The sequence below is a fragment of the Rhinoraja longicauda genome, chromosome 41, assembly GCF_053455715.1.
Source record: "Rhinoraja longicauda isolate Sanriku21f chromosome 41, sRhiLon1.1, whole genome shotgun sequence".
Classification (NCBI taxonomy): domain Eukaryota; kingdom Metazoa; phylum Chordata; class Chondrichthyes; order Rajiformes; family Arhynchobatidae; genus Rhinoraja; species Rhinoraja longicauda.
Genome location: NC_135993.1, coordinates 2,327,793 through 2,342,684, shown reverse-complemented (window position 1 = coordinate 2,342,684; position 14,892 = coordinate 2,327,793). Strand labels below are relative to the sequence as shown.

Sequence of the window (14,892 nt, the reverse complement as noted above, 5' to 3'; positions counted from 1 at the left end):
TGCAAATATAAACAGGTTGTTTTTCCTGTTGCATTCAGCTCTCTGGCACATCAAAAAAGGATGGGTGACGTTTCAGTTCAGGACACTTCTTCAGACTAGGTCCCAAACTGGAAGGTCACCCACCCTTTTCCCCACAGATGCTGCCTGACCCGCTGAATTACTCCAGCACTTTGTGTCTATCTTCGGTATAAACCAGTGCCTGCAGTTCCTTTCCACACATTTAATGTTGCAGGGGCCGATGTACAGAATATTTATATTTTTGTTTTTATTTCAGATTTTCAGGATTTATAGACTTTTGGGCCTTTTGTTAAAAGTTAATATAGCTGGCCTCTTACACATAAGATTGGGAACTGTGCCTTGAAGAGAGACAACAGGGTGAAAAAACCCCACCAGGAGATCAACTGTGTGTTTACAGACAGCACGCAGTTCCCCAGAGCTTTCCTCTCTGGGCACCAGGCAATGGATCGCTTTATGGAAAACGAAGAGAGGACGAGCAAAAGCCAGGCAGACCGGCGTTTCTGAAGCATCGCTCATGATGACACAAGGCAACAGGGATAAATCTGCAGTCTGGTGAACGGCCATAGTGTGGGGAAGCTGACAGTCAGTTTGTGCAGGGAAAACTCCATCTAGCAGCAATGGACATTGGCAGATTGGTTATTTTTTAATTTTAGAGATACAGTGTGAAAACAGGCCCTTCAGTCCCCTCGAGTTCACAACGACCAATGATCACCCTTATACTAGCTGTACCTAGGGACAGTTTACAGAAGCCAATTAACCTACAAACCCACACATCTTTGGGGTGTGGGAGGAAACCGGAGCACCCGGAGAAAACCGGGAGAACGTATAAACTCCATAAAGACAAGACCCGTAGTCAGACTCAAACCCAGGTCTCTTGAGCTGAAAGGCTGCAGCTCCATTGTGCCACCGTAATTAATTTGATAAAACTTTAATGGAGGAATAAATATTGCACACAACACAAGAGAGTGGTGAATCTGTGGAATTCTCTAGCGCAGAAGGTAGTTGAGGCCAGTTCATTGGGTATATTTAAGAGGGAGTTAGATGTGGCCCTTGTGGCTAAAGGGATCAGGGGGTATGGAGAGAAGGTAGGTACGGGATACTGAGTTGGATGATCAGCCATGATCATATTGAATGGCGGTGCGTACAGGCTCGAAGGGCCAAATGGCCTCCTCCTGCACCTACTTTCTATGTTTCTATGTAAGAACAGCTTCCCTGTTGTTCTTTAAAAAAACTGCTATGGATTTAAAAAAAACATACAACTGATACAGCAGATAAAGTTAGCAAATCGATTTATTCACAAAATGCTGGAGTAACTCAGCAGGTCAGGCAGCATCTCGGGAGAGAAGGAATGGGTGACGTTTCGGGTCGAGACCCTTCTTCAGACTGATGTCGGGGGTGGGACAAAGGAAGGATATAGGTGGAGACAGGAAGATAGAGGGAGATCTGGGAAGGAGGAGGGGAAGGGAGGGACAGAGGAGCTATCTGAAGTTGGAGAAGTTAGCAAACGTCTCTTTGAAGGGTAATCTACCTCGGACCCAGCCTGTAGCGTTAGACTAAATCTTGGTCTCAAGTTCCCTGGAATGGGCGTTGAACACACATTCTTCTGACTGAGAAGCAAATATGTTTACTCAGTGAGCCACAGCTTGTGAACCTATTGACTAACATGTCAGGCAGTGACAAAAGTCAGGTATGCTACTGAATCCATGTTCAACCTATCCATGTGTAGGAGGAAACTGGTTTAAACCGAAGATAGACGCAAAAAGCTGGAGTAACTCAGCGGGTCAAGCAGCATCTCTGGAAAAAAAAGGAAAAGGAGACGTTTTGGGTCGAGTCTGAAGAAGTGTCTCGACCCGAAACGTCACCTCCTCCTTTTTTCCAGAGATGCTGCCTGGCCCACTGAGTTACTCCTGCTTTTTGTGTCTATCTTCAGCCTATCCATGTTCTCCAAGAATACCGTCTGACCTGATTTTGTTGTTATTCCAGCACTTTGTGTGTTTCTTTTTGTCAACCAGCATCTGCAGTAGGAATAAAACTGCAGATGCTGGTTAAAATCAAAGGTAGAACAAAATGCTGGAGTAACTCAGCAGGTCAGGCAGCAAGTCGGGAGAGAAGGAATGGGTGACGTTTCGGGTTGAGATCCTTCTTCAGACTGATGTCAGGGGAGGGGGCGGGACAAAGTCCCGCCCCCTCCCCTGACATCAGTCTGAAGAAGGGTCTCGACCTGAAATGTCACCCATTCCTTCTCTCCAGAGATACTGCCCAGCCCCTTCCCCTGACATCAGTCTGAAGAAGGGTCTCGGCCCGAACCGTCACCCATTCCTTCTCTCCCAAGATGCTGCCTGACCCACTGAGTTACTCCAGCATTTTCTGTCTACCTTCTGCAGTTCCTTATTTCTACTCTTTACTAGTGAATCATCTGGTCGGCAATGAGGTACCTCATCTCAGTGAGACACAATGCTTGTCCACACCGACAAGAATCAGCAACTTCGAGGAAGGAAACAACAGGGTGAAAGTACTTCCACTTGCAGGGCTGTGGCTTTTATCACTGTAGTTAAGCTGTATAAACCGTAAATGTTTACAGCATTATAAGATGGGTCACGACCCAAAATGTCACCTATTCCTTCTCTCCAAGATGCTGCCTGACCTGCTGAGTTACTCCAGCATTTTGTGATACCTTCGATTTGTACCAGCATCTGCAGTTATTTTCCTATGCATGAAAATATCTTCTCACGGAGGGGAGTGAATCTCTGGCATTCTCTACCTTGGGAGTTGTGAAGAAATGGAATATTTAAAGGACATCGCAGTTGTCACAGGGATACTAAATCCTGAAGAGTTGCGGGAAGTGATTGATAATAGCAGTACATAATAAGGTACTTTAGTTTAATTGAGGATGCAAGGTGGGATGTGTAGGAGGGAACTGCAGATGCTGGTTTAAACCAAAGATAAGACACAAAATGCTGGAGTAACTCAGCGGGTCAGGCAGCATCTCTGGAGAGAAGGAATGGGTGACGTTTCGGGTCGAGACCCTTCTTCAGACTGAGAGTCCAGGGTTCAAGGTGGGAGACAGGCCTGGAGAATGTTGGAAGAATCAAATCTATACCCTTGACCAACAGAGAGAACCTAGGCTGAGAGTGAGACAGAACAATCAGTGACAGACAGTCTGGTTTCACCTCAGACTGGGACGGAAGAAAACACTTCACATCATCACATTTTCCCAACAGTGGCGGGCTGAAATTCTTGCTCTGACCAATGTAGCCACATTGCAATGCATGTGTGTGTGTGTGTGCATGTGTGCGTGCGCGCAAACATTGGAGGTGGAAAAGGCTAGCATTTTAAGTTTCGCCTTTTACATTCCTTTCAAGACACCCGATGCACTTTAGAGGTAATGAAATGAGGCTGGTACAGCAGCCTGTCTGTGCACAGCAAGATCCCACACACAGTAACATGACAAAGACCAGATAGTCCCAGCACTGTTCTGCAAGGTAGAAACACTGGCCAGGGACAGAGAGCATTTTGTGAACAAGTAATGTGACATTTTCTACATCCACGTGATGGGACAGTCAGGCTGATGTTGGAAGGAACTGCAGGTGCTGGTTTAAACCGAAGATAGAAAGAAAGTGCTGGAGTAACGCAGCGGGACAGGCAGCATCTCTGGTAAGAAGGAATGGGTGACGTTTCGGGTCGAGACCCTTCTTCAGTCTGAAGAAGGGTCTCAAGTCGAAACATCACCCATTCCTTTTCTCCAGAGGTGCTGCCTGTCCCGCTGAGTTACTCCAGCACTCTGTGTCTATCTTCAGGCTCTCTGTTTAATGCCTCATCTGAGATGGCAGCTGCACTGGATCTTTGGACTCAGTTCACTGCTGTGGGTCAGGGAACATAGAACAGTTCTGCACAGAAACAGGTCCTTGGGCCCACAGTGACCATGCCAAACATGATGCAGTTAAACTAATCTCCCCTGCCTGCACATGATGCATATCCAGCTGTTCCCTGCATATCCATGTGCCTCTTAAATGCCACCATCGTATCTGCCTCCAGTGCCACCCTCGACAGTGCGTTCCTGGCACTCGCCACTCTGTGTAAAAACACTTGTCCTTCCTTTACACCTCCTTTAAACTTTGCCCTTCTGATGTAGGGAGTGGATGAGAAAGTGGGATAACATAGAACTAGTGCAAACTGCTGATCAAAGGACGGCGTGGACTCGGTGGGCCAAAGGGCTTGTTTCCTTACTCCATATCTTTACAAAGTAGGAGCTTCACTATCCTTAAGGGCTGAAAGGCTTGCTGTACTCTTTCTGGGCTGCATCTCTAAACTAAACTTAACAAATGCACCTCACATGGAAACGCATGCGTGTTCCGATGGTTTCACATATTAAACGGGGTTAATAAAGAAGGAAAAGAGCAATTGAGAGAAATAAAAGACAGGAAGTATTCCCGGTTTTTACCGTGTCTCCAGGGGTCTTTGGGTTCCACGGCACCAGAGACGATGGCCTCGTCTGAGGGGAAGGTCACCCTCTTCCCAGCCGGCTTCCCCCGCCCGTCGGCGGGCGGTGAGGGCAGTGTGGTGTGGTCGGCCTGCTCTGTGCTGGGGAGATCCAAGGACAGCGGGTGGGGAATGTCGTTCCCGAGGGGGGAGAGCATATCCAGAGGTACCCGAGGGGGGGCAAAGTGCCCTGGGCAGTCGCTGGAGGGCGAAGTGGACACCCTGTCGGTGCCCGCTGCCGTTTGCAACGGCCCCTCGCTGATCGGTTCACTTTCCCCACACTCCGTCGCCCGCTCTTTAGCGTTGCTCTCGGCTTCCAAAACCAATTCCAAATCCTTGTTGGCATCCTGCTCTGCAGCAGCCTGTCCGTTTGTGTGGCTGTCCTCCTGAAACTCCAAGCTGTGGTTCTTTCCCTCTCTGCTACTCCGTTGAATACCACTCTGAACAGTTCCATCTTCCAACACTGCCTCCCGTAAAACGTCCTCTGATAATTTTTCTCTCCTGCCAGCCGCTGATATTTCCTGGCTTCCCTCTTTTTCTGCCAGCGTGTCTTCCGGTGTGCATTCCTTCTCCAGACTGTTCACCGCACACTCTGGGATAATTCCTTCTACTTTCTCCATTGCCGTTCTTTCCCCCGTCGCGAGATCTTTGTCGCCGTTCTCCCCCACTCCTTGTGATGCTCCCCCCGGCCCCTGGTTCTCTGCCACCTCCTCGATTCCCTCCGTGTCCGTGCTGCTTTCACCCACTGTCGGCAGCACCATCACTCCGTCCTGCAGCTTTGCCTTCCCCCACTCTCCCTTCGAGTCCTCACTTTCCCGCAGGCAGTCACCTCTTCCACCCTGTCCATTTTGCAAGTGAACAATGTCCTGCTCACCCTCTGTGACTTCTGATAGACCGGTACAGGTTGTTCTCGTCTGGAACTCGTTCACCTCCATTTCTCCACAGCACTGGTGGTCTCCACTTCCAGACCCGTCCTCTTGCAAGGCATTATAACTCTGACTAACATACCCCCGCTCTTCAGTATTGGTGTTGTTCCCTTGAAGATGCACCTGCTCTTTCACATGGCTGTTACAAGGTTCCATCATTTCCTGATTAGCCTCTTCCAGATTGTTATTACCCTGACTGTGATAACAGCCCCCTCCTAAGTTAGCGTTATTACTTTGTTGGTGGGGTTGGACCTTAAGATGACTATTACTGACCATCTCCTCCTGGTCAGTCTCTCCCAGGTTATTATTCAGCGGACTGTGGCAATTGCCCACTACCAGGTTGGCGTTATTCTCTTGCCCGCAGACGTGGCTTCCCCTGACTTCTCCTGGAGTATTATTACACCTGTCTGCAGCCAGAGCAGTCGGTTGCAAGGGCTGACCTTCTGATCCAGGGGCATTAGTGGCCTCCATGCCCCTGGACACTGGCCCTGGTCTGGGTGTCCTGGACACTGGGAGGCCCTTAACCCTCCGCCCCAGGAAAGGCCGCTGCCAGGTGTCCGGGCTCTAGTGAAGGCGGGGTAGGGTGAAGGCGGGGAAGGGTGAAGGCGGGGGAGGGTGAAGGCGGGGGAGGGTGAAGGCGGGGGAGTGTGAAGGCGGGGGAGGGTGAAGGCGGGGGAGGGTGAAGGCGGGGGAGGGTGAAGGCGGGGGAGGGTGAAGGCGGGGGAGGGTGAAGGCGGGGGAGGGTGAAGGCGGGGGAGGGTGAAGGCGGGGGAGGGTGAAGGCGGGGGAGGGTGAAGGCGGGGGAGGGTGAAGGCGGGGGAGGGTGAAGGCGGGGGAGGGTGAAGGCGGGGGAGGGTGAAGACGGGGAGGGTGAAGACGGGGGAGGGTGAAGACGGGGGAGGGTGAAGACGGGGGAGGGTGAAGACGGGGGAGGGTGAAGACGGGGGAGGGTGAAGACGGGGGAGGGTGAAGACGGGGGAGGGTGAAGACGGGGAGGGTGAAGACGGGGGAGGGTGAAGACGGGGGAGGGTGAAGACGGGGGAGGGTGAAGACGGGGGAGGGTGAAGACGGGGGAGGGTGAAGACGGGGGAGGGTGAAGACGGGGGAGGGTGAAGACGGGGAAGGGTGAAGACAGCGAAGGGTGAAGACAGGGAAGGGTGAAGACAGGGAAGGGTGAAGACAGGGAAGGGTGAAGACAGCGAAGGGTGAAGATCGACACAGAGTGCTGGAGTAACCCAGAGCAGGGGAGTGGATGGTGAGCGCTTCCCCTGGGACACAGAGCTGGGGGTCTCTCTGGTCTCGGATCCACTTGGTGCCCGGGTTTCAGTGGTCAATCCCCGGGGCCCAAGAGCTGGGGACCCCCGGCTATGTGACCGATACCCGGGGCCTCACTGCTCGCTCCCCCGCTGTCTTTACCGGGCCCCTACAGTCTGTGCGCCCGGGTCCACGGAGCCCTGGAGCCGCCGCTGCTGCTGCCGCCGCCGGGGGCCCTGGTCACCGACCCCCCCGAGAGTCGGGGGTCTCTGGTACCGCCGGTGCCCGGGCTTCACTGCTCGCTGCCCGGGTCCCGCTGTTGTTGCCGCCGCCGCGGGGCCTTTAGTGACCGATCCCTCCGAGAGTCCGGGGTCTCTCGTAACTCCGGCGCCCGGCTCTCTGTCACTGTTCCCCGGCTCTCTCAGGTCCCGCCGCCGCCGGGGGCCTTGGTCACCGATCCACCACCGATGGTCCGGGGGCTCGAGTACCGCTGGCGCCCGGCTCTCTGTCGCTGTTCCCCGGCTCTCTCAGGTCCCGCCGGTGCCCGGGCCTTGGTCACCGATGGTCCGGGGGCTCGAGTAACGCTGGTGCCCGGGTCTCTGTCGCTGTTCCCCGGCTCTCTCAGGTCCCGCCGGTGCCGGTACCGGTGCCCGGGCCTTGGTCACCGATGGTCCGCGGTCTCTCGTAACTCCGGCGCCCGGGTCTCTGTCGCTGTTCCCCGGCTCTGTAATCACGTCGGTGCCGAGGCCTTCTCCTCCTCGCCGCCGCCGCTCGCGGCCTAGTCCCTGCAGGCACCGTCACCGTCACCGCCGCCGCCGCGTCTCCGTCTCCGTCTCCATCGCCGCCGCCCCCGCCCGACTAGTCGACTACTCGCTCCCTCCCCCTCCGCCACCTCCTCCTCCTCCCTCCTTCCCGCACATTCACCACCCAACCAACAGCGGGACAGACAGACAAACAAACTCCTTCCTTCCTTCACACCCGGCAACTTTAAATATACAATCAATAAAACTAACGCTCTTTTAATTAATTGTCCCGCTTCCCCTGAAGCCAAATGGCGAATCTACCGCTTGGTTTCTGCAGCCATTTTTTTTGTCAAGGGGGGCCTCCAGGGTGGTGGGTTCGATTCCCGGCCGTGCCCCAGAACAAACACAACTTCTCCCTCTTTTCCCCTCCCTCCCCGCCCGTCCTTTCCCCTCCCTCCCCGCCCGTCCTTTCCCTCCCACCCTCAACTCCCACCCCCAACTCCCACCCCCAACTCCCACCCCCAACTCCCACCCTCAACTCCCACCCTCAACCCTCACCCCCAACTCCCACCCCCAACTCCCACCCTCAACTCCCACCCTCAACCCTCACCCCCCCACCCAAATCCCACCCACCCCCAACTCCCACCCCCAACTCCCACCCCCAACTCCCACCCTCAACCCTCACCCCCCCACCCAAATCCCACCCACCCCCAACTCCCACCCCCAACTCCCACCCTCAACTCCCACCCCCAACTCCCACCCCCAACTCCCACCCCCAACTCCCACCCCCAACTCCCACCCTCAACTCCCACCCTCAACCCTCACCCCCCCACCCAAATCCCACCCACCCCCAACTCCCACCCCCAACTCCCACCCCCAACTCCCACCCCCAACTCCCACCCCCAACTCCCACCCCCAACTCCCACCCCCAACTCCCACCCTCAACTCCCACCCTCAACCCTCACCCCCCCCACCCAAATCCCACCCACCCCCAACTCCCACCCTCAACTCCCACCCCCAACTCCCACCCCCAACTCCCACCCCCAACTCCCACCCCCAACTCCCACCCTCAACTCCCACCCTCAACCCTCACCCCCCCACCCAAATCCCACCCACCCCCAACTCCCACCCTCAACTCCCACCCCCAACTCCCACCCTCAACTCCCACCCTCAACTCCCACCCCCAACTCCCACCCCCAACTCCCACCCCCAACCCTCACCCCCCCACCCAAATCCCACCCACCCCCAACTCCCACCCCCAACTCCCACCCCCAACTCCCACCCTCAACTCCCACCCCCAACTCCCACCCCCAACTCCCACCCTCAACTCCCACCCTCAACTCCCACCCCCAACTCCCACCCCCAACTCCCACCCTCAACTCCCACCCTCAACCCTCACCCCCCCACCCAAATCCCACCCACCCCCAACTCCCACCCTCAACTCCCACCCTCAACTCCCACCCCCAACTCCCACCCCCAACTCTCACCCTCAACTCCCACCCTCAACCCTCACCCCCCCACCCAACTCCCACCCTCAACTCCCACCCCCAACTCCCACCCCCAACTCCCACCCTCAACTCCCACCCCCAACTCCCACCCCCACCACTCCCCCAACCCCCCCCACACAACTCCCCCACCACCCCCCCCACCAACCCACACCCCTCCGCCCCCACCAACCCCCACCACTCCCCCACCCCCCCCCCACCACTCCCCCCCCACCAACCCACACACCCTGCCCCCACACCCCCCCTACACCCCCCCCATCACCCCCCACCCCTCCCCCACATCCCCCACATCCCCCACCACTCCCTCCAACCCCCACCACTCCCCCACCCGACCCCCCTCACCCCTCACCCCCCCACCCCCATCCCCCCCCACCCCCATCCCCCCTCACCCCCAACTCCCTCACCCCCAACTCCCCCACCCCACACCCCCCCCCAACACCACCCCGACCCCCACCACAAACTTAGGAGCAAGGACTGCAGTTGCTGGTTTAAACCAAAGACAGACACAATAAAAAGTGGAGTAACTCAGCGAGACAGGCAGCTCACAAAAGACTGGTGTTGCTGGAGTTCAGAAAACTCTTTTAAATAGGTTTTTTAGTTTTTATTTTTAAATTTATTTGTAATAATGGATCTTTCAAAATTCACGCTTACCGTTTGCACCAGGCTTACAAAAGTACGTTTACATTTGCAGAGAATTGGGGAGGCAGCCCAGACCAACACACAAACCTCTGATGCTGCCTGACCCTCTGAGGTACTCCAGCACTTTGTGTCTACCTTCAATTTAAACCAGCATCTGCAGTTCCTTCCTTCACAATCACACAAGGCAACTTCCCTTCCATTCAATCTGTCTGAAGGAGGGTCTCGACTTGAAATGTCACCCATTCCTTCTCTCCGGAGATGCTGCCTGACCCGCTGAGTTACTCCAGCATTTTGTGTCTACCTTTGATTTAAACCAGCATCTGCAATTCCTTCCTACACAATCACACAACCTCCCTTCCATTCAAGATAGACACAAAACGCCAGAGTAACTCAACAGGTCACACAGCAACTCCAGTTACATCAGTTTTTTGTGAGCTGCCTGTCTCGCTGAGTTACTCCACTTTTTATTGTGTCTGTCTTTGGTTTAAACCAGCAATTGCAGTTCTTTCCTACACCTCCCTTCCATTGACTCCATCTACACCTCACGCTGCCTCGGCAAGTCCGCCAGCATAATCAAGGACCAGTCTCACCCCGGCCACTTCCTTGTGCTTCCCTCTCCCATCGGGCAAATGGTACAGAAGTGTGAAAACGCACACCTCCCGATTCAGGGACAGTTTCTTCCCAGCTGTTATCAGGTAACTGAACCATCCTACCACAGCCAGAGAGCAGTGCTGAACTACAATCCGTGTAAGAAGGAACTGCAGATGCTGCTTTAAACCGAAGATGGACACAAAAAGCTGGAGTAACTCAGCGGGACAGGCAGCATCTCTGGATAGAAGGAATGGGTGACGTTTCGGGTTGGGACCCTTCTCAGACTTCAGACTGAAGAAAGGTCTCGACACTTTCCAGAGATGCTGCCTGTCCCGCTGAGTTACTCCAGCACTTTGTGTCGGAACTACTATCTACCTCATTGGAGACCCCTGGACTAACTTTGATCGAACTTTACTGGCTTTATCTTTCACTAAACTTTTTCACGTTATTCCCATTAATCTTGCGTCTGTACACTGTGAATAGCTCGATTCATTCTCCCACTAATGTAAACTTCCTCTCCACATCCACTCTATCCAGTCCCCCCTCATTCTTCCAAACTCCAGCGAGTACAGGCCCAGTGCCGACAAATGAGTGGGTTAACGCATAATGTTAACCCACTCATTCCTGGGATCATTCTCGTAAACCTCCTCAGGACTCTGTGAATGGCTGGATTGCAATCATAGGCTTGTCGTGGTGGGATCACCCCTCATCCTCCTGTGCTCCAAGGAATGGAGTCCTAAATAATATGGTTGAATTACTCAGATTAAAAATGGCACAGATTCATAACTTGATGTTAAATTGTGAGGCAGATTGCGTTTAGAAAGATGAGGGGGGGCCCTCATTGACACTTACCAAATAGCGAAAGGCCTGGATAGATTGGTTTTAGAAACATAGAAACGTAGAAAGTAGGTGCAGGAGTAGGCCATTCGGCCCTTCGAGCCTGCACCGCCATTCAATATGATCATGGCTGATCATCCAGCTCAGTAACCTGTATCTGCCTTCTCTCCATACCCCCTGATCCCTTTAGCCACAAGGGCCACATCTAACTCCCTCTTAAATATAGCCAATGAACTGGCCTCAACTAACTTCTGTGGCAGAGAATTCCACAGACTCATCACTCTCTGTGTGAAGAAATGTTTTCTCATTTCAGTCCGAAAAGACTTCCCCCTTATCCTTAAGCTGTGACCCCTGGTTCTGTACTTCCCCAACATTGGGAACAATCTTCCCGCATCTAGCCTGTCCAACCCCTTAAGAATTTTATATGTTTCTATAAGATCCCCCCTTTTGGAGAGGATGTTTCCACTAGTGGGAGATTCTAGGACCAGAGGGCACAGGCTCAGAATAAAAGAGATGAGGATTAATTTCTTTAGTCAGAGGGTGGTGAATCTGTGCAATTCATTGCCACAGACAGCTGTGGAGGCCAAGTCATTGGGTATTTTTAAAGCGGAGATTGGCAGGTCCTTGCTTAGTCAGAGTGTGAAAGGTTATGGGGAGAAGGCAGGAGAATGGGGTTGAGAGGGAAAGATGGATCAGCCATGAATGAATGGCGGAGCAGACTCGATGGGCTGAATGGCCTAATTCTCCTCCTATAACATATCAACTTATAAGAGGGGGATCAGATCTTAAGTAGAGCTGCAAAACTCTTTTCTCTGTTCACCCCTGCCCCTTGTCCAACCATGTACAAAACCTGGTGACTATTGCATGTGGGCTCAGCGGCATGTTTCTCTGCATCATGGGCTAACCGAGGATCGTACCTACGTATGGAAATACGCAAGTGCACGCGCGGCACGATGGCGCAGCGGGAAGAGCTGCTGCCTCACAGCGCCAGAGACCCGCGTCCGATCCTGACCACGGGTGCTGTCTGTACGGAGTTTGCACGTTCTCCCCTTGACTTGCGTGGGTTTTCTCCGAGATCTTCAGTTTCCTCCCACACTCCAAAGACGTACAATACAATACAATACAATACAATACAATATATCTTTATTGTCATTGTACCCAGGGGTACAACGAGATTGGGAATGCGCCTCCCATACGATGCAATAATTTAGGTAATTTAGACAACAGCAACCCAACGAAACGAAACAATTGTAAGAGTTTTAGACAGGGTAAAGTGCAAGTTGATCTATGCGTTGTGGCCATCCGGCTCAGCAGGACCGGTTCATAGCAGCTATGGCCCTGGGGATGAAGCTGTTCCTGAGTCTGGAGGTGCGGGCGTAGAAGGCCTTGTATCGTCTGCCCGATGGAAGGAGTTCGAACAGACTGTTGCAGGGGTGTGAAGAGTCTTTGTGGATGCTGGTGGCTTTTCTGAGGCATCGTGTGTTGTAGATGCCCTCCAAGTCTGGTAGCTGTGTTCCGATGGCCCTCTGAGCTCTATGGACTACCCGCTGTAGAGCTTTCCTTTCTGCCTCCGTGCAGGTTTGTAGGTTAATAGCCATGGTATAAATGTAAAAATGTCCCCAGTGTGTGTAGGGTTGCGTTAGTGTGCGGGGATCGCTGGTCGGCGCGGACTCGGTGGGCCGAAGGGCCTGTTTCCGTGCTGTATCTCTAAACTAAACTAAACTAAGCACACTCTATCTTCCTCTACCGATTGAACTTGAGATTGTCCTGATTGTATTTATGTACAGTATTATGCACTGTATCTCCCAACTAAACCGAATAATCTCACTGATCTGTGTGCAAAAAAATTGTACATTGGCACATGTGATAATAAAGAAACCATTGAACCATTGAAATCTGCTGATCATTTTTTAATAATAGGTTTCTCTGCCACAAGTGGCTTGAAGGGAACTTCACTGTGACTTGGTTATAAGATGCACAGCCCTGAGACAAAGACAGATCAGAGACCGTAGCTCAACGAAATGCTTCTAACGTGAGGGCATCCCATAATCCACTGACAAGGCTTCATAGAGGGCCGACCTGGCTGCCTGCAGCACAAACACAAGAGAAATTTCAGTTGAAAAAGGAAGACAATTCACCCCTGTTTTAGTATAGGAAAGAAAACTGCAGATGATGGTTTAAATCGAAGGTAGACACAAAATGCTGGAGTAACTCAGCGGGTCAGGCAGCATCTCTGGAAAAAGGAAAAGGTGACGTTTTGGGTCAAGTTTGAAGAAGGGTCTCGACCCGAAACATCACCCATTCCTCTCTCCAGAGATGCTGCCTGACCCGCTGAGTTACTCCAGCATTTTGTGTCTTCTACCTGTTCTCCAAGAATGCCGTCTGACCTGATTTTGTTGTTATTCCAGCACTTTGTGTGTTTCTTTTTGTCAACCAGCATCTGCAGTTCCTTGTGTAGGAAAAAAAACTGCAGATGCTGGTTAAAATCGTAGGTAGACACAAAATGCTGGAGTAACTCAGCGGGTCAGGCAGCATCTCTGGAGAGAAGGAATGGGTGACGTTTCGGGTCGAGACCCTTCTTCAGACTGATGTCAGGGAAGGAGGTGGGACTTTGTTACCCATTCCTTCTCTCCCGAGATGCTGCCTGACCTGCTGGGTTACTATTTTCTCTGTACCTCGGCACACGTGACAATAATCTAAACCCCACTCAACTCAACTCAACTGAACAAATGCTGGAGTAACTCAGCGGGTCAGGCAGCATCTGTGGAGAACCTGGACAGGTGACGTTTCACAGAGTGCTGGAGTATCTCAGCGGGTCAGGCAGCATCTGTGGAGAACGTGGACAGGTGAACGATTTGTGTTGGGACCCTTCTTCAGTCTGGTGAAGGGTCTCGACCCGAAACGTCAGCCATTCCTTCTCTCCTGAGATGCTGCCTGTCCCACTGAGTTACTCCAGCATTTTGTGTCTTTTTTCAGTTTAAACCAGCAATTGCAGTTCCTTCCTACACCCTTACTATTGACATCTGAATGGCTGAATTCTGCTCCAATGACTTATGGAAAGGTGGAGCAATCTTTCTTAACCCTTTCTAGTGTGTCTTATCTACAGCCAATATCTTTGACCCGTCATTTGAAAGTGTTGGGCAGATCCAGAATCCTATCCAGTGGCACAGCGGGTAGAGCTGCTGCCTCACAGCGCCAGAGACCCGGGTTCCATCCCGACTACGGGTGCTGTCTGTACGGAGTTTGTACGTTCTCCCCGTGACCTGCGTGGGTTTTCGCCAGGAGCTCCGGTTTCCGCCCACACTCCAAAGACGTGCGGGTTTGTGGGTTAATCGGCTCGGTTTGAATGTAACTTGCCCCTAGTGTGTGTGTAGGATAGTGTTAGTGTGCGGGGATCGCTGGTCGGTGCGGAATTGGTGGGCCGAAGGGCCTGTTTCTGCGCTGTAACTCTAAACTAAAATAAGCTAAACCTCTTTTGCAGTGTCTCTCTTGCTAGTGAGTGTTGCCGCTCAGCAGTGTACACTAGGGTTGCCAACTTCCTCGCTCCCGAATACGGGACAAGGTGACGTCACCGACCCGCGCCCCACATGACCTCACCCAGCCAGCGCCCGGCCCGGGCAGCCGCCATTGGTGGAGCGGGAGCACGTGGCCGCTGGCTGGGTGAGGTCACGTGGGGTGCGGGGCGGTGACGTTACCCTTTGTCCCGTATTTGGGAGTGAGGAAGTTGGCAACCCTACTAATACGGGGACAAGGGCGGTCCCGTACGGGACAAACTAACTTAGCCCAAAGTACGGGATGTCCCGGCTAATACGGGACGGTTGGCAACCCCCGTGTGTACGCACTCATCCTCCGCTGCCTCCGTCACCTTCCAGGCCGATATTTCCTCATTCATGGACAGCT

General features: G+C 53.2%; 1 protein-coding gene across 1 annotated transcript in view; it reads right to left on the bottom strand.

Moving 5' to 3' along the window:
- Positions 1 to 6,113, bottom strand: part of LOC144611683 (protein phosphatase 1 regulatory subunit 37-like) — a 43,644-nt gene extending 37,531 nt beyond the window's left edge. Inside the window, exon 1 of the mRNA XM_078430902.1 lies at positions 4,460 to 6,113. Coding sequence (XP_078287028.1) covers positions 4,460 to 5,894 — 1,435 coding nt within the window. The 5' untranslated portion in view covers positions 5,895 to 6,113. The remainder of the gene's footprint in view (positions 1 to 4,459) is intronic.
- Between the last annotated feature and the right edge of the window lie 8,779 nt (positions 6,114 to 14,892).